Raw genomic sequence first — 22,905 nt, 5'->3', positions numbered from 1 at the left:
CTAATGAAAATGTGAAGGAATTTTATGTGATGAAAATGATTTAATTACCTATTTGATTCTTCATTTTACTGCCTATCTGATTCAAAATCAATCAAGAAAAGAAGGTCTTTCACTTTTCACCTATTAATACCTGTTCTTGAACTTCAAAAATTAAAGTTAAAGGTAATGATTAAAAAATATTCTTTTTACATCCCTGTTGTAATACATATCGATTTTGGTATTTGTGAACACCATTATATTATTTGGGGGCAAACCCTAGGAAAGAAGGGGTATACTGTCTACGGCCATACCACCCTGAACGCGCCCGATCTCGTCTGATCTCGGAAGCTAAGCAGGGTCGGGCCTGGTTAGTACTTGGATGGAAGAAGGGGTATACTGTTTGTAATTTTATGGACTGGAAGATACCTAGCATATATGCCAAAATGGTTGATCCATACTAAGAATACTAAGAATCCAATAAATATTTGTCTAGTGAATTTTAAAATGTTATATATATACGTCATTATGAAACAGATACTACTCATTTTTAGCTTAATTTCAGAAAAGATCCGTGACTAGTTTCTAGTAAATGTCTAGATGTTACTTTCTTTCTTTTTTTTTTTTTTCAAGAACAGGAACATTCTTTATTTTTCTTTTAAGTGTTCCATTTGATGAAATTTGAAAAGTATATACAGTTGCATAATGAGCATCACTAGATGTTACTTTCTTAATGTGAATAATAGCACAGGCCCTGTGATGCCTGAGGTAAATCTCTCTCAAAGTGTGGCCTAAGAAGCCGGGCAGATACTAAACAGATGTGCTTCTAGGGGTAAGGTAAGTAAGTCCAGTTAAAGTTTAAAAATGATGGTGGTATAAAGAAGCACTTAATTCTGTGCTGCATATTGAAAGGAGTTTCAGTTATTCATTTCACTTCATTATCTGATGCTCCATTCTTGTAGTGATCATAGAAGATGGAATAAAGTTTGAGTCTTTTCTTATTAAGACCACTCTTTAACAAAGGCTCTCTAAGATGTAAATAGAAATTTGTTGAGAAACAATAAAATCGCCTCTAACAATTTTTATCCCCATAGGAAATCTATGTCTGATGACTAAGTTTCTAGATAGGTAGCAGTGTTACTAGTTCGTTAATTTTGGTCATTTTTTAAACTTTTCCTATCACTTAAAATAATTTATATAATTATTTGAATAAAGGAGTTGATTTCCCCTTAGATACAGTTTATGTTTATGGACTTCAGTCAAACACACTAATATCACATCTAGAACTTAATGTTATCTCCAAGTCCTAAAAACAAGTTTAAAATTTTCATGTTACAGTTTGGAAGATTAAAAGTGAGAGACAGCTCAGTGAGCCTAGGGGGCAGCAGTGGTAAGGTCTGGTGGTGTAGCCTGCAGAGTCAGGACTCTCTAGAGCTGTTGTTTGGGCAGGCCCTTCAGGAACTGGCATTTAGCTTTTAGGTTTTTCATAGGTTTTTAGTTTTGTAGGTTTTCCTAGAGGTGGTCAGTATCTCAGGAATATGATGGGAATTAATTATACTGGTCAAATCTCAGGAGACAAATGTGTAAGCCAGAATGCCAGTTCTTTGATAAATATTGTTAAGGAAACTAGATACTGAAAAAATTATTAAGCAGATAGGATATTTAAATTTACTGATCAGCTCAATAAACTCAGAATTAAAATACTGATTTCTTAATAGGTATTATTTATTGAGCAGTTCCTCTGTGCCAGGCATTGCAATAGTACCTTGACCTTCTGCTCATTTTTGGTTATCTCATAAATGCTTAGAACATACTGCATGGTTGAATTATTCTTCTTCTTCTGATTTTTAGTTTTGAAAATTGAGTCTCAGTTTGTTGAAGTGACTAATCAGAACTGTAGTAAGTAGAAGAAGATAGGTCTTCCTTTGAATGTTCCTTCTTTCTTGTCTGAAATGAGAAGACAAGCATGGAATCAGAGTGGATTCAGTAGTGGGAGTGGGAAGGAGATTATTGGATGATCTTAATACTTTGAATGACAGCTAAACAACTCCACCTCCACAGTGAGCACCTATTCAGATTTCTGAGCTAATGTGCAAGGAGCCTTTCAGTCCTGTTGCTGGAGGCACACCGCCAAGTCTGTGCTCTTGAACGTTACCTTTCTTACAGATCATCCCCATTCGTTCAACACATACTGTTTTTCAGCAAGTGTCTAATATATGCTCTTTAGATGTTAGCCCTCTTAGCTGTGATCACAGTTTCGTTCGGATTTTCAAAAGTTTTGAGTTGTAGTTAGGAAAGTTAAGTCCTAGCCAATTGAGTTTCTGGCACTGCCCCATCATTATCACTTCAGGCAAGTCAATGAGCATCTTGATTTCCACACTGGTTAAATTAATTATCTGTATCTAGCAATTTTCTAATAGAGGGGTTGGCAGACTTTTCCAGTAAAGAGCCCCATTGTAATATTTTAGGATTTACAGGCAAAGAGGCAAAATGGAGGGCATATTATATAGGTACTTACGTAAGTAAGAGAGAAGACTCTTATCTCCAACCTTTTTGCTGGGTGTGAGGTCATCACATTCTGTGGGCATGTTTTGTGCTCCGTTGCCATCAGCTGGAGACATTTTGGGGACAAAGAAGGAAGGGGCCTGGCAGGGTGACTACCATGGTCAGTTTCACTCTGTCACAGTGACATTCAGGTTTCTGTGCATTCTTCTTTCCTCCTGGACAACCCAGCTGTCCCAACAAATTTCAAAGGATTGCCAGTATACAGACCACACCCTGTGACTTCTAGCAACTCCCTCCCCCTGCCCCCCCGAAATCTCCAAATTTAAATCTCCAAATTTAAAAATTCCATGAGTTGGAAATTAAAGAATTCTAAAATAGCTTAGGGGCCAAAGAAGAAATCAAAGCAGAAATTAGAACTGGACTAAGTAACTACTTCCAAGATAGTAGAGCAAATGATAGAATGGAAAGGTACTATAATTCAGTTCAGTAAAAGGCAAAAAAGAAGGGCGCCTGGGTGGCTCAGTTGGTTGAGCATCTGGCTTTGGATTGTGGCTCAGGTGATGATCTTGGGGTCCTGGGATCAAGCCCAGCTTCAGGCTCCGTGCTCAGCACAGAGTCTGCTTGGAAATTCTCTCTCTCTCTGCCCCTCCCTCCATTCATGTGCACACACATGCACTGTCTCTCTTTCTCTTTCTGTCTCAAATAAATCTTTTTCAAAAAGGTAAGAAAGATACATAAAGAAAAACAGAGAGGTTGACATAATGGTAGAAATAAAATTTTAGAATATCATTGTAATAAAAGCAAGTAGAGCATATAGTCTAACTTAAAAGGTAAAGATTGTCAGACTGGCATGTATACATGTTGTTTACATGAGAACTGTCTAAAGCTAAGAAAATATAAAATTTGAAAATAAGATGTTGAAAAAAGAAAAAGATTATCACTTAAGAGATTGTTGATACAGGTATATTAATATTAGAAAAAATAAACTATAAGGCAAAGGCGTTACTGAAGAAAGCAATCATTAGATAGTAATGACAAGGTTTAATTTATCAGCAAAACACAGTGGTTTTTAAGTGCATGCACTTAATAACAGGTTCAAAAATATAAAGCAAAACCTAACAACTACAAAAAGGAAAGGACAGACTCCTCATAATGGGAGAGTTTTAATGCCTTTTGTCAATTTTGATAGATGAAAGATAAAAACTAGAGATTGTGAGATTTCAACCCTACAAATAAACTTGTTCTAATAGACCTGTAAAACAGTGTACAACAACTACAGAATGCATAACTCTTTTCAACACACACATCTATAAAAAACGTTTCAAGGCATAACAATTTGTGATATTGAGTTAGAAATTAAAGTCTTCACTTTTTGAATGCAGAACTTCATATTTTGATGTATTAACACGAAATGTTTTTCTAATTAGCAAAAATGCCTCGTATTTGCTAAATATAGAATTTTCTGTATATAAAATACTGTGAAATCTACCATCTGTTCATTTTTTAATTTGTTAATAAAGTAATGACAGCTGACTGAACACTGCATAATACTTTTAATGGGAGACAGAGTGGAGTCTGTGTAGTGTAGTAGGATGAGCAGGGACTCTAGGTTTGAAATCTTGCAAGGCCACCTACCAGCTCTAGGATCTGGAGAAAGTTATTTAACACCTTTAAGGGTCATCTATAAAGTGAGTGCAATAATGTCCACGTCCTGAGGTTTTGAGGAATAAATGAAATACTCTATCGAGTACTTGGTACCAAGCAAATCATTACTGCTATTATTGTTTATAATCACGTACCTAATGTTTATTGAGCATCTGCGAAGTACTTGTCTCAAATTAAGTATTTTTAATTCTTATGACTTGTGATTAGGTATTACAGATTTAAAAACTCTTATCCCTTATACTGCCACAAAGCAAGTTTCCTTATCTTTTATTGTTGCCGTTGCTGACCTCTTCTCCTGTTATCTAGCAGATGAGACTAAGAAACGGGGGGGGGGGGGGGGGGGTGAGGGGGGGGGCAAGGTATTGGGAAAAGAGAATGGGCTGCTCAAAGAATTCCAGGTCTTGAATCAACTTTCTTTCTTGGATATTAGCATACATAATATTTTTGTTGGGCTTATGAATGGGAAGTTATCTTGTATTTTGATTTGACCTGTTAAAATACACTTTTAGTTTTGCCAGTATTAATCCTTTTGGTGTTTTCCTGACTACCCAATTGGTGATTAAGATTAAGCCCAGATCTGAAAGGTGTATTTAACTCTCATCTAACCAATTACCCAACTCTGAAAAAGGCCCACATCCATATTTAAAGGCTCAATTCTCAAGAGAGTACAGATTTGATATTCAGAGGTGTCAAGATAGAGACTCCATAAAATTCTGAGTACAGAAGGCATGTGCTTTATTTGTAGTTTTTAAAAATTAACAATCGTGTGAGTCATTAATGAAGCAGCAAAGCTGTCGCTAGTGGAATCCTTAAAGACTGATTGTTAGGTTAACCAGAACTTTAAGCATATGTACAAATTTGTGTATGCCAATTTCAAAGTTATATTCTTTGAAGTTATTCTTGTGAATTCAGTTACGTATCTCTATCAAAGGAACTACATATAACATGTTCTAGAAATGAGGGTATCATGTAATCTCATCAAAACAGCTCATAAAAATGTTTTCTTATTTTTATTTATTTTTTTTTTCAGCATAACAGTATTCATTGTTTTTGCACAACACCCAGTGCTACATGCAAAACGTGCCCTCCCTATTACCCACCACCTGTTCCCCCAACCTCCCACCCCTGACCCTTCAAAACCCTCAGGTTGTTTTTCAGAGTCCATAGTCTCTTATGGTTCGCCTCCCCTCCCCAATGTCCATATCCCCCTCCCCCTCTCCCAGTCCCACCTCCCCCCAGCAACCCCCAGTTTGTTTTGTGAGATTAAGAGTCATTTATGGTTTGTCTCCCTCCCAATCCCATCTTGTTTCATTTATTCTTCTCCTATCCCCCTAACCCCCCATGTTGCTTCTCCATGTCCTCATATCAGGGAGATCATATGATAGTTGTCTTTCTCCGATTGACTTATTTCACTAAGCATGATACCCTCTAGTTCCATCCACGTCGTCGCAAATGGCAAGATTTCATTTCTTTTCTTGGCTGCATAGTATTCCATTGTGTATATATACCACCTCTTCTTTATCCATTCATCTGTTGATGGACATCTAGGTTCTTTCCATAGTTTGGCTATTGTAGACATTGCTGCTATAAACATTCGGGTACACGTGCCCCTTCGGATCACTATGTTTGTATCTTTAGGGTAAATACCCAGTAGTGCAATTGCTGGGTCATAGGGTAGTTCTATTTTCAACATTTTGAGGAACCTCCATGCTGTTTTCCAGAGTGGTTGCACCAGCTTGCATTCCCACCAACAGTGGAGGAAGGTTCCCCTTTCTCCGCATCCTCGCCAGCATCTGTCATTCCCTGACTGGTTAATTTTAGCCATTCTGACTGGTGTGAGGTGATATCTCATTGTGGTTTTGATTTGTATTTCCCTGATGCCGAGTGACGTGGAGCACTTTTTCATGTGTCTGTTGGCCATCTGGATGTCTTCTTTGCAGAAATGTCTGTTCATGTCCTCTGCCCATTTCTTGATTGGATTGTTTGTTCTTTGGGTGTTGAGTTTGCTAAGTTCCTTATAGATTTTGGATACTAGCCCTTTATCTGATACGTCGTTGCAAATATCTTCTCCCATTCTGTCAGTTGTCTTTTGGTTTTGTTAACTGTTTCCTTTGCTGTGCAAAAGCTTTTGATCTTGATGAAATCCCAATAGTTCATTTTTGCCCTTGCTTCCCTTGCCTTTGCCGTTGTTCCTAGGAAGATGTTGCTACGGCTGAGGTTGAAGAGGTTGCTGCCTGCATTCTCCTCAAGGATTTTGATGGATTCCTTTCTCACATTGAGGTCCTTCATCCATTTGGAGTCTATTTTCGTGTGTGGTGTAAGGAAGTGGTCCAATTTCATTTTTCTGCATGTGGCTGTCCAATTTTCCCAGCACCATTTATTGAAGAGGCTGTCTTTTTTCCATTGGACATTCTTTCCTGCTTTGTCGAAGATTAGTTGACCATAGAGTTGAGGGTCGATTTCTGGGCTCTCTATTCTGTTCCACTGATCTATGTGTCTGTTTTTGTGCCAGTACCATGCTGTCTTGATGATGACAGCTTTGTAATAGAGCTTGAAGTCCGGAATTGTGATGCCACCAACTTTGGCTTTCTTTTTCAATATTCCTTTGGCTATTCGAGGACTTTTCTGGTTCCATATAAATTTTAGGATTATTTGTTCCATTTCTTTGAAAAATATGGATGGTATTTTGATAGGGATTGCATTAAATATGTAGATTGCTTTAGGTAGCATGGACATTTTCACAATATTTATTCTTCCAATCCAGGAGCATGGAACATTTTTCCATTTCTTTGTGTCTTCCTCCATTTCTTTCATGAGTACTTTATAATTTTCTGTGTATAGATTCTTAGCCTCTTTTGTTAGGTTTATTCCTAGGTATCTTATAGTTTTGGGTACAATTGTAAATGGGATTGACTCCTTAATTTCTCTTTCTTCTGTCTTGTTGTTGGTGTAGAGAAATGCAACTGATTTCTGTGCATTGATTTTATATCCTGACACTTTACTGAATTCCTGTACAAGTTCTAGCAGTTTTGGAGTGGAGTCTTTTGGGTTTTCCACATATAGTATCATATCATCTGCGAAGAGTGATAGTTTGACTTCTTCTTTACCAATTTGGATGCCTTTAATTTCTTTTTGTTGTCTGATTGCTGAGGCCAGGACTTCTAGTACTATGTTGAATAGCAGTGGTGATAATGGACATCCCTGCCTTGTTCCTGACATTAACGGAAAAGCTTTCAGTTTTTCTCCATTGAGAATGATATTTGCGGTGGGTTTTTCATAGATGGCTTTGATAATATTGAGGTATGTGCCCTTTATCCCTACACTTTGAAGAGTTTTGATCAGGAAGGGATGCTGTACTTTGTCAAATGCTTTTTCAGCATCTATTGAGAGTATCATATGGTTCTTGTTCTTTCTTTTATTAATGTGTTGTATCACATTGATTGATTTGCGGATGTTGAACCAACCCTGCAGCCCTGGAATAAATCCCACTCGATCGTGGTGAATAATCCTTTTAATGTACTGTTGAATCCTATTGGCTAGTATTTTGGCGAGAATTTTTGCGTCTGTGTTCATCAAGGATATTGGTCTGTAGTTCTCTTTTTTGGTGGGATCCTTGTCTGGCTTTGGGATCAAGGTGATGCTGGCCTCATAAAATGAGTTTGGAAGTTTTCCTTCCATTTCTATTTTTTGGAAGAGTTTCAGGAGAATAGGAATGAGTTCTTCTTTAAATGTTTGGTAGAATTCCCCTGGGAAGCCGTCTGGCCCTGGGCTTTTGTTTGTTTGGAGATTTTTGATGACTGTTTCAATCTCCTTACTGGTTATGGGCCTGTTCAGGTTTTCTATTTCTTCCTGGTTCAGTTGTGGTAGTTTATATGTCTCTAGGAATGCATCCATTTCTTCCAGATTGTCCAATTTGTTGGCGTAGAGTTGCTCATAGTATGTTCTTATAATTGTCTGTATTTCTTTGGTGTTAGTTGTGATCTCTCCTCTTTCATTCATGATTTTATTTATTTGGGTCCTTTCTCTTTTCTTTTTGATGAGTCTGGCCAGGGGTTTATCAATCCTATTGATTCTTTCAAAGAACCAGCTCCTAGTTTCATTGATTTTTTTCTATTGTTTTTTTGGTTTCTATTTCATTGATTTCTGCTCTGATCTTTATGATTTCTCTTCTCCTGCTGGGTTTAGGGTTTCTTTCTTGTTCTTTCTCCAGCTCCTTTACGTGTAGGGTTAGGTTGTGTACTTGAGACCTTTCTTGTTTCTTGAGAAAGGCTTGTACCGCTATATATTTTCCTCTCAGGACTGCCTTTGCTGTGTCCCACAGATTTTGAACTGTTGTGTTTTCATTATCATTTGTTTCCATGAATTTTTTCAGTTCTTCTTTAATTTCCTGGTTGACCCATTCATTCTTTAGAAGGATGCTGTTTAGTCTCCATGTATTTGGGTTCTTTCCAGCTTTCCTCTTGTGATTGAGTTCTAGCTTCAGAGCATTGTGGTCTGAAAATATGCAGGGAATGATCCCAATCTTTTGATACCAGTTGAGACCTGATTTGTGACCCAGGATGTGATCTATTCTGGAGAAGGTTCCATGTGCACTAGAGAAGAATGTGTATTCTGTTGCTTTGGGATGAAATGTTCTGAATATATCTGTGATGTCCATCTGGTCCAGTGTGTCATTTAAGGCCTTTATTTCCTTGTTGATCTTTTGCTTGGATGATCTGTCCATTTCAGTGAGGGGAGTGTTCAAGTCCCCTACTATTATTGTATTATTATTGATGTGTTTCTTTGATTTTGTTATTAATTGGTTGATATAGTTGGCTGCTCCCACGTTAGGGGCATAGATATTTAAAATTGTTAGATCTTCTTGTTGGACAAACCCCTTGAGTAGGATATAGGATATCTCTTATTATAGTCTTTGGCTTAAAATCTAATTGATCTGATATAAGGATTGCCACCCCAGCTTTCTTCTGATGCCCATTAGCATGGTAAATTGTTTTCCACCCCCTCACTTTAAACCTGGAGGTGTCTTCGCATCTAAAATGAGTTTCTTGTAGGCAACATACTGATGGGTTTTGTTTTTTTATCCATTCTGATACCCTGTGTCTTTTGATTGGGGCATTTAGCCCATTAACATTCAGGGTAACTATTGAGAGATATGAATTTAGTGCCATTATTAGTCTGTAAGGTGACTGTTACTGTATATTGTCTCTGTACCTTTCTGATCTACTACTTTTAGGCTCTCTCTTTGCTTAGAAGACCCCTTTCAATATTTCCTGTAGAGCTGGTTTGGTGTTTGCAAATTCTTTCAGTTTTTGTTTATCCTGGAAGCTTTTTATCTCTCCTTCTATTTTCAATGATAGCCTAGCTGGATAGAGTATTCTTGGCTGCATGTTTTTCTCGTTTAGTGCTCTGAATATATCATGCCAGCTCTTTCTGGCCTGCCAGGTCTCTGTGGATAAGTCTGCCGCCAATCTAATATTTTTACTATTGTATGTTACAGACTTCTTTTCCCGGGCTGCTTTCAGGATTTTCTCTTTGTCACTAAGACTTGTAAATTTTACTATTAGGTGACGGGGTGTGGACCTATTCTTGTTGACTTTGAGGGGGGTTCTCTGCATCTCCTGGATTTTGATGCTTGTTCCCTTTGCCATATTAGGGAAATTCTCTCCAATAATTCTCTCCAATAGACCTTCTGCTCCCCTCTCTGTTTCTTCTTCTGGAATCCCAATTATTCTAATGTTGTTTCGTCTTATGGTGTCACTTATCTCTCGAATTCTCCCCTCATGGTCCAGTAGCTGTTTGTCCCTCTTTTGTTCGGCTTCTTTATTCTCTGTCATTTGGTCTTCTATATCACTAATTCTTTCTTCTGCCTCATTGATCCTAGCAGTGAGAGCCTCCATTTTTGATTGCACCTCATTAATAGCTTTTTTGATTTCAACTTGGTTAGACTTTAGTTCTTTAATTTCTCCAGAAAGGGCTTTAATATCTCCAGAGAGGGTTTCTCTAATATCTTCCATGCCTTTTTCGAGCCTGGCTAGAATGTTCAGAATCGTCATTCTGAACTCTTGATCTGACATATTACCAATGTCTGTGTTGATTAGGTCCCTAGCCTTCGGTACTGTCTCTTGTTCTTTTTTTTGTGGTGATTTTTTCCGCCTTGTCATTTTGTCCAGATAAGAGGATATGAAGGAGCAAATAAACTACTAAAAGGGTGGCAAAGACCCCAGAAAAATGCGCTGTAACCAAATGAGAAGAGACCCCAAATTGTGGGGGGGAGAAAGGGGATAAAAAGAGGTTCAGGAAAAAAAAAAAGAAAAAAATTTAAAAAATAAAACAAATAAAGAAAAAATATAAAAAAGAAAGAAAATATATATATATTTAGATAAACTAGTCAGAAAACGTTAAAAAAGAAAAGGGTAAAAGTTTTAAAAAATTTAGCAGAAGAAGAAAAAAAAAATTGAAAAAAGAAAAAAAAAATTGAAGTAGCCACAAGACTAAAGAATCATGGGGAGAAAGCCATGAGTTCCGTGCTTTGCTTTCTCCTCCTCTGGAATTGGGCTGCTGTCTTAGGAATTGAACCTACTTTCCTTGATAGATGAACTTCGTCCTGGCTGGATATTTTGTTGATCTTCTGGGGGAGGGGCCTGTTGTAGTGACCCTCAAGTGTCTTTGCCCGAGGCGGGATTGCACCGCCCTTACCGGCGGCCGGACTAAGTAATCAGCTCAGGTTCGCGTTTGGGAGCTTCTGTTCCCTGAACGCTTCCCGTAGAGTTCCGGAGGACGGGAATGAAAATGGCGGCCTCCCAGTCTCCGGCCCGGAGGAGCCGAGAGCCTGGGGCCCCACTCCTCAGTGCGCCCCCAGAGGAGAGTGCCCAATCACTCCCGTATCCCCAGCCTCTAGCCGCGCTCCGAGCTCACCCAGCCCGCCACCAGTTCAAGGTAACCCCGAGCTGAGAGTTCAGTCCTCGGCTCTGTCTCTGCAGCCGGCTTCTCCGTTCTAATACCTGCGAGCTCTGCGACACTCTGACACCCCCGATCCTTCTGTGACCCTGCCGGACCTGGGGCCACGCTGACCCCGCGTGGGCTTCACCCTGGTTTAGCCTCTGGAGCAATGTCCCTCAGTGGAACAGACTTTTAAAAGTCCTGATTTTGTGCTCCGTTGCTCCGCCGCTTGCCGGGAGCCGGCCCCTCCCCCCGCGGTGTGTCTTCCCGTCGTTTTAGGTTCACTTCTCTGCCAGTCCTACCTTTCAGAAAGTGGTTGATTTTCTGTTTCTAGAGTTGTTGTTCTTCTTCTCTTCGATCTCCGTTGGATTTGTAGGTGTTTGCAATGTTTAGATAAGCTATCGAGCTGATCTCCTGCTACCTGATGTAGTCTCAGCCTGCTACTTCTCCGCCATCTTGACTCCACTCTGTTTTCTTATTTTTAGATTACCTCTCTAGTGACCCTTCAGCTATTAACCCTGGTTGGCCATGATGATCAGCTTGATGGACCAAAATACAAATGCACAGTATCTCTAGATTTCATCAGAGCCATTGCTAGGTAAGCAGAGAATAATCGTAATGTAAAATGTCTTGAATTATGTAAATGATATACTAAATATAAAAATTAATGTTCTTCCTAATGTAATGTCATTAGTCAGTTAAGCAAGAGAAGATCATTTAAGTGTCAAGAATGAATAAGTTTCACTGTAGTATGAACCCTCTCATCAATTTACAAATGACATAAAATTGGGAGAAGTAGCTAGTATGTTAGATGGCAAAAAGGAAGATTCTGAAAGACTTTAAATGACTGGGATAATGGTCCCATAGAAGCAAGGTAGGATTTAATGGACAGTTGACTACAGAAAACTCAAATGTCCTAAAACAAGGTGGAAGAGACCTGGCTTAAGTCCTAAAACAAGGTGGGAGAGACCTGGCTTAAGTCCTAAGATTTTAACGCTCCTGGTATCTCATTCAGGGGATATAATAGGTCTGCTCTGTGTTCCCACAGGCAGAACAAATCTGGTGTGCTGTTCTGTGCTTGGCATTTTAAAAGGGGCATTGACAGATGGGCACATGCCAAGAGGGGGCAAGAGGAGAATGGTAGGGTGAAGAATCATGTCACCTCCCTGACTGAGGGACAGGGTATGAGAGTTAAGTCCTAGGGAGGATACAGTAACCATCTCAAGTATTTCAGGGGCTTTCATGTACAAAGTGGATGAGATTACTTCTGAGTAATTCTAGAACATTAGAAGTTCTAGGGAAGAAATTATGTCTGTCAAAATGAGAGCTGTCTAAAATGTAATGAGTTTCCTCACAGAGAGGTCTACTTATTTTTATGAAAAATGTTCCAGCCATTTATATGAGTAAATGACCTCATCTCATGGTTGCAGCTGGATAGCAGTCTGTTAGACCATGTAGTAGAAGAGGCAATGTGCGTGCAGAATGGTGGGTGGAACAAGACAGTCCGTAAGACAGTGCTTTCCCAACCCTTTTAAATAATGAAGACTCAATTTTAATATTCTTCAAAATTAATATTGAAAATATTTATATGCATTTCAAAATTATAAGCATGAAACATTATTTATTCAGGCTAAAAATAGTGCTTGACATGTTATGGATTTGCAGATCTCTTCAAATAAAGTTGATAGCTTCCTAACGTTCTAAAGTCCACAGGTTGGTGTCCTCTGCCCTGATGTCTCCTGTGTGCAGAGGAAAAAGTTCTGTGGTACTATGATGGAGGTATTTGAGATATTCTGATGCCATGTAGACTCTAAAACTTGAAATGAGGATTTTAAAATGTGTTGTCATGGCAAAACTGGGCAAACTTTTACCCAGAAGAAGTTGAACAGAAACTTGGAATTCAGTGTGTATTCAGTGTGACCGTAAGGCAGTACCTTTCTTTTTCTAAACAATGATTTTAAAAACTCTGTATGCACAAGCCTCTGTCAAAGACATAACTTTTAAATGAAGCGTATTTATTTCAGAGATTTTGTCTGAATGTTGGGTTGTGCCCCAACATAAACATGTACAGGACAGAGGCTTATGAATGCCCAGTATGATGAATATACAGTGAACCAAACAGGAACTTGATTCATAGCATCAGTAATACTAAACACACCCAGAGAAGGTGTGCTTCCATTTACCACCTAAGAAGGGAGCACGATTTACTGACCTGGGATTCTGTCATAGAACCTGGGATCTCTGTAACTTACTTTATTACTTTATTTTCTCTTCCTTGCCTTCCTTGGGCAGTGTCCAAAGAATAACCATCTCCCTCCTTCCACATCTTCCCTCTACCACTTCCTCATCCCCATGATATTTTGTGTTCTTTTTCTGCTCATAAAACCTTTCGTTCTTTCTTTCTCTTCCTCCCATATCCTGCTGTCTTCTCCTAATATTCTTCCTTATTGCCTTAATGAAAACCTGATTCTTACCTGGGGATACTCCTTCCCCTGGAGTTATCTCTGATGGCAGCTACTTATTTTCTCACGCACTAAGCTCTCATGGTTGGGTGCTCCTTAAGTGCCACCCTTCTTTCTTGTTGCCACTTCAGATTGCCACTGCCCCCAAGTTATTGTAGAAACGTGGACTTCTTTGGGCCTTATGCAGTCTGGCTCTGTTTCTACAGTTTCCTTATACTTAATTATCTTCTACCAGCCTCCCACCCATCCCACCTCATGTATTGAAGAATAGAGCACATGGTTCACAGGGTTCTTTTTAACCTAGATTCTTGACTCTTTTCCAGTTTACTCTGCTCAGCATTCACCTGTTTTACAGTACGAAATTGTAACCATCAGTTGAGAACTCCTTCAGTTACCTACATTGGTGCTCATCTTCTCTCTTTCCTTTTTCAGTAGGTGGGGGGGGTCTCTCTTCCATCTGTGATCTGAATTTTATCTCCTCCATCTTCCCCAGAAGCTTTTTGAAATGTTCTCAGGCTGTTTGTCTTCTCAGTGGCATCTAACACTGATGATTACTCTCCTTAAAACGATTTTCTTAGAGCCCATGATTCCAGTCTTCTGATTTTCCTCTTTATTCTTTAGCTAGTTTTTCTAAGGTTCTTTGGCCAGTTTATCCTTTCCACCCGACCTTTAAATGTAGCTGGTCCTTGAGACCTGGCTCTTTTCTCTGTTCCTATTGTACTTCTCCCCTAGGCAGTTTTAGCTATACCCATGACTTAAACAACCATCTCCATATTAATAACGCCTCAGTTTTTAAAGGCCAGACCTTTAATTCTAATATTCTTGACCTTTATTGGATGTTTTTCAGCTAAATCAATACATTTCCAAAACTGAACTCCGGAATTCTAACCTAGACTTCTGCCTGCCAACAAAAAAGAATGATTCAGCTTTCCTCTGTGTTGCCTATTTCAGTGGTTAACACTGCAGTCTGCCACGTCGTACAGGCCTCAGACCTGGGAGTCATTCTTGACATTTCTCTCTCCCACACTTGCAGTGTCCAAGCATTAGTCCTGTTGACTACAAAGTTCCTCCTGTAGAACTCAAATTCATTCACTTTTTACTTTTACTCTGTACTGTTACCTTTCTAGACCAGGCCACCACCATCTCTTCTCTAGTAGCTTCCTGACTTGTCTTCTGTCCGCTCTTACCCTTTATAACTTGTCCACACTACAGCCAGAAGGATCTTATACAAATTTAATGGCACCCTCCTACTTAAAAGTCTGCAATATATCTTTCTGAGGTAGTGTTTCTGTTTTGGGGGGTAAATTCAGAATAGTGGAGTTACTGGATCATACAGTATTTCTATTTTTAATTTTTTGAGGCACCTCTGTACTGTTTTCCACAGGGGCTGTACCAACTTATATTCCCACCAGCAGTACACGACGGTTCCCTTTTCTCCCCATCCTCACCAACACTTGTTATTTCTTATATTTTTGATACTAGCCATTCTGACTGGTGTGAGGAGATAATCTCCTTGTGGTTTTGATGTGCATTTCTCTGATGATTCAATGATGATGATTGAGCATCTTTTCTTTGCAGAAGTGTCTCTTCAGGTCTCTGTTAAATTTCTTTTAATCCTCTTTTTAAAAATCTTTTAATCCTCTTTTTTAATTGGATTGGATTTTGTGTGTGTGTGTAATGTTGAGTGGTGTAGGTTCTTTATTTATTTGGATATTAACTCCTTATGGAAAAAAAAAAAACCCACTAGTTTGAAAAGATATATGCACCTCTATGTTTATTGCAGCATTATTTTCAATAGCCAAGATATGGAAGGAACCCACATATCTTTCGGTAGATGAATGGATAAAGGTGTGGTACATATATGCAATGGACTATTACTCGGTCATATAAAAGGGATGAGATCTTGCTATTTGCAACAATGTGGGAGGATCTAGAAGATACCATGCTAAGGGAAGTAAGTCAGGCTGAGAAAGACAAATCCCATAAAATTTCACTTATATGTAGAATCTAAAAAACAAATTCTTTAAATGCAGACAACAAATTTGTGGTTGCCAAAGGAGAAATAGGTGGGGAGATAGGTGAAATAGATAAAAGGGATTAAAAGGTACAAACTTCCAGTTACAAAATAAATAATTCATGGAGATGAAAAATACAGAATAAGAAATGTAGTCAATAAGATTGTGGTAATGTTGTTTGGTGACAGATGGTGACTACACTTATTGTGTGAGCCCTGACTAATGTATAGAATTGTGGAATCAATATGTTGATATGTTTTGCTTCTGAAAATAATATAACATTATACATCAGTTATTACCTCCCCCCCCCCAAAAAAAAGTTTTCAGTAGTTTCCTATGACTCTTGGGATTAAAAAAAAAAAACCAAAAATCTTTAATGTAGCTTACAAGGCCTCAGTGATCTGGCCGCTGCCATATCATTATGTTGCCCAGCCACATCTGGTACACACACTGCTTCCCTAGGTATTTGCATTTTAACTCGCTGGCTGTTTTTAGTTCTTCATATTCACCATTCTGCTTCCCATCTTTGCAAATGTAGCACTTTCCATCACCTCCTCTCCTTTATCTAGCTAACGGCTGCATAACCTATACATTTCAATTTTTTTTTTTTTACGGTTGTAACAACGTATTACTTTATTAATCTTACACTTGTCTATTACTGTAAAACATCTAGAACAGAGACAAGTAGGAAAGGTGGGTGGTGGGTGCTCAGTCTGGCTCTAACTAGCAAAGAAGCATTCCTAAACATACCATGACCACCATCATCCCCCCACTCCAATCACAGTATACAGGTACACAAGTATACAGGTCTCATTGTTTTCCTCTGATACTTATCATAGTTTTAATTAATTACTTAATAATTAGAGTTCATCTTTCTACAGTGTAAGTCTGTGAAGCTCAAAACAGAGACTATATTTGTGCCAGTCACTGCCTTAACTAAACTTAAACAATGCTTTAAACTTAGTATATGCTAAATATATAAATAGTTCATGTTTTCCTATAGTGATTAGCAGTAAAACTTCAGATGACGGGGAACCATTGTGAGTTTGTCTTTTGGGGCAGCAACAAGAAGGGAGCTAAGGAGACAGAGTTTCATTCCAAATAAAGGTGTGGTGGAGATAAGAGATTGCAAGGATACTTAGCAAAGAAGAGGCAGGTATGTCTAGTTCCAGACTCCTGTGCTAGAGAATGAATGATTTGATCAGAGGACACAGCCTAAATGATGTCCAGAACAAGGGAATGGATCAATAATTTATTGTACATTCTAATTTTAAAAAACACTACATAGTTATTAAAAATCATACTTCGGGGCGCCTGGGTGGCTCAGTGGTTTAAGCCGCTGCCTTCGGCTCAGGTCATGATCTCAGGGTCCTGGGATCGAGTCCCACATCGGGCTCTCTGCTCGGCAGGGAGCCTGCTTCCCTCTCACTCTCTCTGCCTGCCTCTCTGCCTACTTGTGATCTCTCTCTGTCAAATAAATAAATAAAATCTTAAAAAAAAAAAATCATACTTCGGAAGGATAAAAACAGAAAAATACTTGTGATACAGGCTTAAGTGGGTTAAGCAGCTATATATGGAGTTACATACACAAGAAAAGTAGGAAAACCTAAGGGAGGGGAGTGATGGTCAAAACTGGCAAACTGATGCCGAGAAATCAGAGTCCATCTGATTTAATGATGAAACAGTCATTTGTAGGGGGCACCTGGGTGGCTCAGTCAGTTAAGCATCTGCCTCAGGTCATGACCTCAGGATTCTGGGATCAAGCCCCGCATTGGCCTCTCTGCTCATCTGGGAGCCTGCTTCCCCCTCCTCTCTGCCTGCCACTCTGCCTGCCTCTCTGTCTACTTGTGATCTCTTTCTGTCAAATAAATAAATAAAATTTTAAAGAAACAAAACAAAACAAAAAGTCATTTGTAACTTTATCAGGAACATTTACAGGAATATAGGGGTTTAGAAGTCAGATTATAGCATAGTTAAATAGTATTTATAAGAAAATCGATGCAGCAGATAGAATGTTTCTAATTCATTTGTTCACTTAATATTTGTTGTGTTGCCCATTATGATCACTGTGCTAGGCTTTGGGAATATAGCAACAAGTAGAACAGATTTATATCCTGGGGCGCCTGGTGGCTCAGTGGGTTAAGCCTCTGCCTTCAGCTCAGGTCATGATCTCAGGGTCCTGGGATCGAGTCCCTCATCGGGCTCTCTGCTCGGCGGGGAGCCTGCTTCCTCCTCTCTCTGCCTGCCTCTCTGCCTACTTGTGATCTCTCTGTCAAATACATAAATAAAATATTTAAAAAAAAAACAAACAGATTTATATCCTATCCTCATGAGCCTGCATTCTAGGATTCTTTTTGCTGTGAAAAGGAAGAGAGGATTGTTACCTACTAAAGTGGTTATGGAGCTATGGGAGGGTTATTATTTAAAAGTTTGAACATATTTAAATGCTGATGGGAAAGAAGAAGGTGCCTTCAGGAGAAGGAACTTGCTGGGAATACTGAGGGCCCATTTAAAATTCCTGACCTTGAATTTACAATGACACCAATCTGTGGAACTTAAGATCTTCTATAATAGCATTCCATGTGGTAAGTACTGGGACTGCAAAGAGATATTGTTGAAATCACTTAGGACTGAGGTTTTGCCAGGTAAATTTGGTGGATGCTAGCAAGTGAGTGCTTGAAGTGATGAACCATGGAGTCTAAGTTAGGAAGGGAAGGAAGGAAATAAAGCCAGCAGAGGGCCAGTAGTTCAGTGCCTAGCACATAATACTCAATAAGTATTTGTAGGTCACAAGTAAGTGAGGGACTTTGTGAGCTGGTTATATGTCAAGGTGTTCCAGGTAGCTTAGAGAAAGAGCTTGGGATCAGAGGATAGTATGCCTGAATTTATGTTTTTAGAGGTAGATTATTTCTGAATATGATCATGAGATAAAGAAGGCCATTGGAGTTAGGAAAGACACACATGCAATGAAGTCACTATAAAGAGCTTAGGATGGAGAGGAAGACCAAACTGGGTTGCTGCATAAGTCAGTCACTAAGACATAGGGGCAGGGGGACACAAGGTGGTGAGCGGAATGAACCAAGTGTCAGAGGAGCAGAGCTTTTTGCACCAGGACACCAACCCTACCCAAAGGACTGCCTGGAATCTAATCATTAGAAAGAGCTGAAGACGAGACAAGGTCCTTCAGGGGTAGCCAGATTACAGGTAAGCCCAGAAGAGGAAAAACATTCATGGAAGAGGTAAAGGACCTAGAGAAATTTACTGACCAAGGAACAGGGGGAAGGTTTGGACAGAGAAGCAATGGGAGGCTTTAAAGGAAGCACAAAATATGGAGGTAGAATATGGGAGAAGAAAAATGATGAGAAACTTATTAAATAATTGTCCTTGGGTTGTTCTTAATGTGAATGGTAGTTTAAAGTTTCTTACTTTACACAGTCATTGCCAACATAAGAAGATTGCTTAAAGTTGTCTGGTTGCAGTTTGTCAGTGGAACCAAACTAAAAAATAACTAAAGCTGCCCTCAAAAGTAAAAGGAAAATAAAGTAGTATCCTGTGAGAAAAAAAGTATTTCAGTGTAGTGAAAGAATTGATAAAGTGTAATCAAAGGATAAAAGCAAAATTAAATCTTAAATCTTTAGGCATTTCATTTAACTAACTTGTATTAAAGTATTCTGAATTCTGACTTAAGAATTAATTACTCCTAGGCAAATTGTCACTGATATTATTTGTGTTTATTCTATTTTTTATATGCTTAGTTTAGAAAATAATTCATTTTAGTTCTAAGAATCTCCTATATTATATAAAAACTATCCAAAACCTTAACATCATATTTATATAAATTTAATATGCATCTGAAGCCATGAAAAGCCAGAAAAAAGTACATACAAAGCACATAATTCTCTTTGTAGAAATTTAAAGTGTTGTTTAGAGTGAATTGTTTATCTCTGAGTCCTATAAAGCACAAAGTTATCTTTGGAATGTGTAACATAATTTTTGATGTTTTCCTTGTGGTTATTCTTTCAAATTCTTCCTGGTTTTAGAATAATATATGTGGGGACCAGTTGGCAAGTCACCTGTTTACATTGGGGGATGGAGGGGTGATAAAGACATTCATACATCTTGGGCAGTGAATGTTTCTTAAAGGAATGATCTTATATATTCAATACCTGAATAATTTACTGTCTTGAAAAAAATCCGAAAATCTTAATGGTATCATTTAGTTTGCTTGAGTACTTTCTAGTGGCAAAGCAGAGAAAGGGAACATAGTGAAACTTTTATAGATTCTGTAAGTGTCTTATAAAAGACACTTAAAGAGTGTAGTGTTTTTCCATCAGTCCATTTGTTCTACCAAAGAAAACTTTATTGCAGAAACTCTACTAAAGTTACCCAACTAGACTGAGTAGAATAGAGGAGCCCCACCACTAACAAATCACAGTATTTCATTTGTTCGTGTTTTCTTCTGGTCCTAGTCCGTGATACTGATGCTTTTCCTGTGCTGTCACTACTGAGTTGTAATTCTGTTCTGCTTTTCCCTCCTTAGTATTGTAGGTGTGTCTTTGTATTGGTCATTTTGTATGACTGTCTCCCATTATATCAAATAATAGCTTCTACTCTTGTAGTTTTGAAATGTAAATGTTTTCATCTTAGCTGCTTCTAAATTTTTTCCCCCACACAATGTCAAAAAAACTCCAAAGACCAAAATAATAAAATTTAACATGAAGTCCACCTTATGTTGTTACTTTAGGTTTATACACTTAAGGCCCAAAGTTATGGTGGGTATATATCCCTGGAGAAATACTCACATTCCCCTTCCCTTTCTGCCTGTGGTTAGAAATAGCTTCTTACATCTATTTCCTTCTAAGATCCTCTAAAAAAAAAGATCTTTTTGAACGGTTACGATTTATGTTTTTTGGTAGTTTTGTCCAACTGGAAGTTTGTACTTCTTATGACTTTATTTTTTTAAAAAAAATGCCTTGTGGTACCTTGTTGCCAGTACTTTTGGGAGGCCCTAGAATTGAACAGAAGAAAAACATAAAAATAAAATAGATGATGAGGTAATAACCACATATTTTATGTCTTTATGCTTGAGAATTTTTTTTTTATTTTAATACTTGTTTTTAGTTATTTTATTACTCTTAATGACAACAGGACTGTCTTCGAAGTGTTTTTATACCACTTGGAAAGATTTAGTATTCTTCAGAGGCAGTAAGGTATGAAACAGTAAGGTATTCTTCAGTCCTACATTAGGCACCACAATAGCTGGAGCATCTCACTAGAGCTATTTTTAAATGTGTTTTCATAAGCAGTATCCATAGTTCCCTATTCCACATTTTAAACAATATTTGATATGTCAGTCATTTGCTTAGAAACTTTTTTAGAACGTGTATTACAAAATGATAGACAAAAACATTAATTGATGATGGTTTAATAAATAAGAGTGTGCAATTAGTGAATCTTTAAAAGACTGTTCTCCCATGGATGATTATTTTTGCAGAATTGAATACTTTAAGGCTTTAATTTTATACTTATTGCTAGATCATTATAACTAATTATTTTGACCATTTATTCAAATAATAAACCTCCAAGTCTGAATATTTATAGTGAAGAATGAGTTTGGAGAAAGAAGAATAATTATATGTCTCTGTCTCTCTGCTATTTTATTCTGCCTGCCATCGGAGTACAAAAATATACATGTACATCGTCTGTTTGTTGTATCGTATTCTTGGATCATACAGATTTAGTTACAATACACATACAGGTCACCCAGTGTTAGAAGACTGAAAAGAATGAAAGCTACGAACAAGGACGGATGAGCTATGCATTATGTAATGATAAAACAGGTGTTTGGGAAGATAAACAGTGTCCAGAAGCAGAGAAGATTTAAATACTTCTGCATCTCTAATTACTTTACTCTGGTTATTAGACAAAAAAGCAAATAGCTTTCAAATGAAATCTAAACTTTCTGTAGTATAATTGAAATACAGAATGTTGAATAGTTCTAACTTCATTTCCTTTTTTTCAGAAAAGCAAACTCTATGCATGGGAGAAAAAAGGAAACTTTTTAAAGAAACTTTGTTCCAAGGGACATTTTATAAAATTAATTCCATTCCTATTATGGCGCTTTTGATAGCACTATAGAATTGGTTAGCATTGGTTGTGAATTATTTTGCATGTGCTTCCCAGAAACACACATACAAAGCTGAGCAGTCTAGGGGGTGAGGATGCTAACATATTATCTATTTTTGTTTATAGGACGGTGAACTTTGACATAATAAAATACTTGTATGATTTCTTGTGAAAACAAGCTTCAAAGCCATATGGACACTGTGACAATGACTAAGCCAAGCTGTGTTCATCCAACTACTTAGCTGGCCAGGGAGAGGAGTTCTTTGGCTCTATTGGATTTGTCCAGACAGGTGCTGGCCCAGCATGGAATCTGATGAAAATACTCTGATTGGTCTGGGTGGATGTGAGCAGAAGACTATTTACCAGGGACCCTGGAGTATTTGGAAGCAACGTGTTAATTATAAACAGCAGGGTTTGAGCACAATCTGTTCTCCTCTTAATGATGTTATCTTAACACTGAAATTGCCTGAAACCCATTTACTTAGGACTACATTTTGCTCTGTGAACTATCCCCTGCGCTTTGAACGTGCCAGCAGCCCTTGTATATAAGCCCAGTCTTTTCACTTCCTCTCCACAGGAGCCTCTGCAGTTGCTTGCCAAAGCAGATTTTCCTAAGGCCACCGTTTTAAAAGATCATAGTTGCAAAATATAATAAATAGAAGTTGATTTTTTTTTTAAATCCAACCTTGTGTATGCTTATTCCTCACCCTGATTTTCTCACAACCACAAGGTAGTTTGATCAGATATAGGCCAGCTTTCCATCTCTAAGCCTGCTTAGTGTCTGCAGTATGCTCGTGTGCGGTTTTTCTGGTCACTCTCGCAATTAACCACCCAGCCTAGCTTTTTAATCTGCCTGATATTTCTTTTCCTTTTTAAATCATTGGCCTTTAAGAGTTCCACAATAAAATGTTTTCCTGTTATATCGGTTATGAACCTTGGGTCTGGTTTTCTTTTCATATTTTTGAAGAAGACTTCCATTGGCAATTGAATACTAAAAAATTGTTCTAAGCAGATTTAAAGTGCTTAATTACAGAGCCTAGTTTACATGTCAGGGGCATTTTATTCTTTCATTGCTTTTTTGAAGAAAAATTCTCCCAACATACACTGACAGATAGGAAGCCTTTTCGTGTAGTTATTGTCTGCCACATTCTGGATCAAGGAAGACAAGCAGTTGTGAGCTTGCATTTGTTTAGAGGTAATGAGTCTGGGAGCAGGAA

The 22,905-nt window shown here is 38.2% G+C and overlaps 1 protein-coding gene across 3 annotated transcripts in view; it reads left to right on the top strand.

The window, feature by feature from the left end:
* Nucleotides 1-22,608, top strand: part of ORC5 (origin recognition complex subunit 5) — a 95,089-nt gene extending 72,481 nt beyond the window's left edge. For 2 of the 3 annotated variants that reach the window (XM_046021170.1, XM_046021169.1), the window contains 2 exons: nt 11,571-11,683; nt 21,815-22,608. In XM_046021170.1, coding sequence (XP_045877126.1) covers nt 11,571-11,683; nt 21,815-21,860 — 159 coding nt within the window. In that variant the 3' untranslated portion in view covers nt 21,861-22,608. The remainder of the gene's footprint in view (nt 1-11,570; nt 11,684-21,814) is intronic. The other variant, XM_046021171.1, reaches the window with a different exon arrangement.
* Nucleotides 22,609-22,905: the final 297 nt, after the last annotated feature.

Source organism: Meles meles, chromosome 10 (assembly GCF_922984935.1).
Source record: "Meles meles chromosome 10, mMelMel3.1 paternal haplotype, whole genome shotgun sequence".
Classification (NCBI taxonomy): Eukaryota; Metazoa; Chordata; class Mammalia; order Carnivora; family Mustelidae; genus Meles; species Meles meles.
Note: the sequence above shows the minus strand (reverse complement) of the source record. Positions and strands in the feature narration are given on the sequence as shown.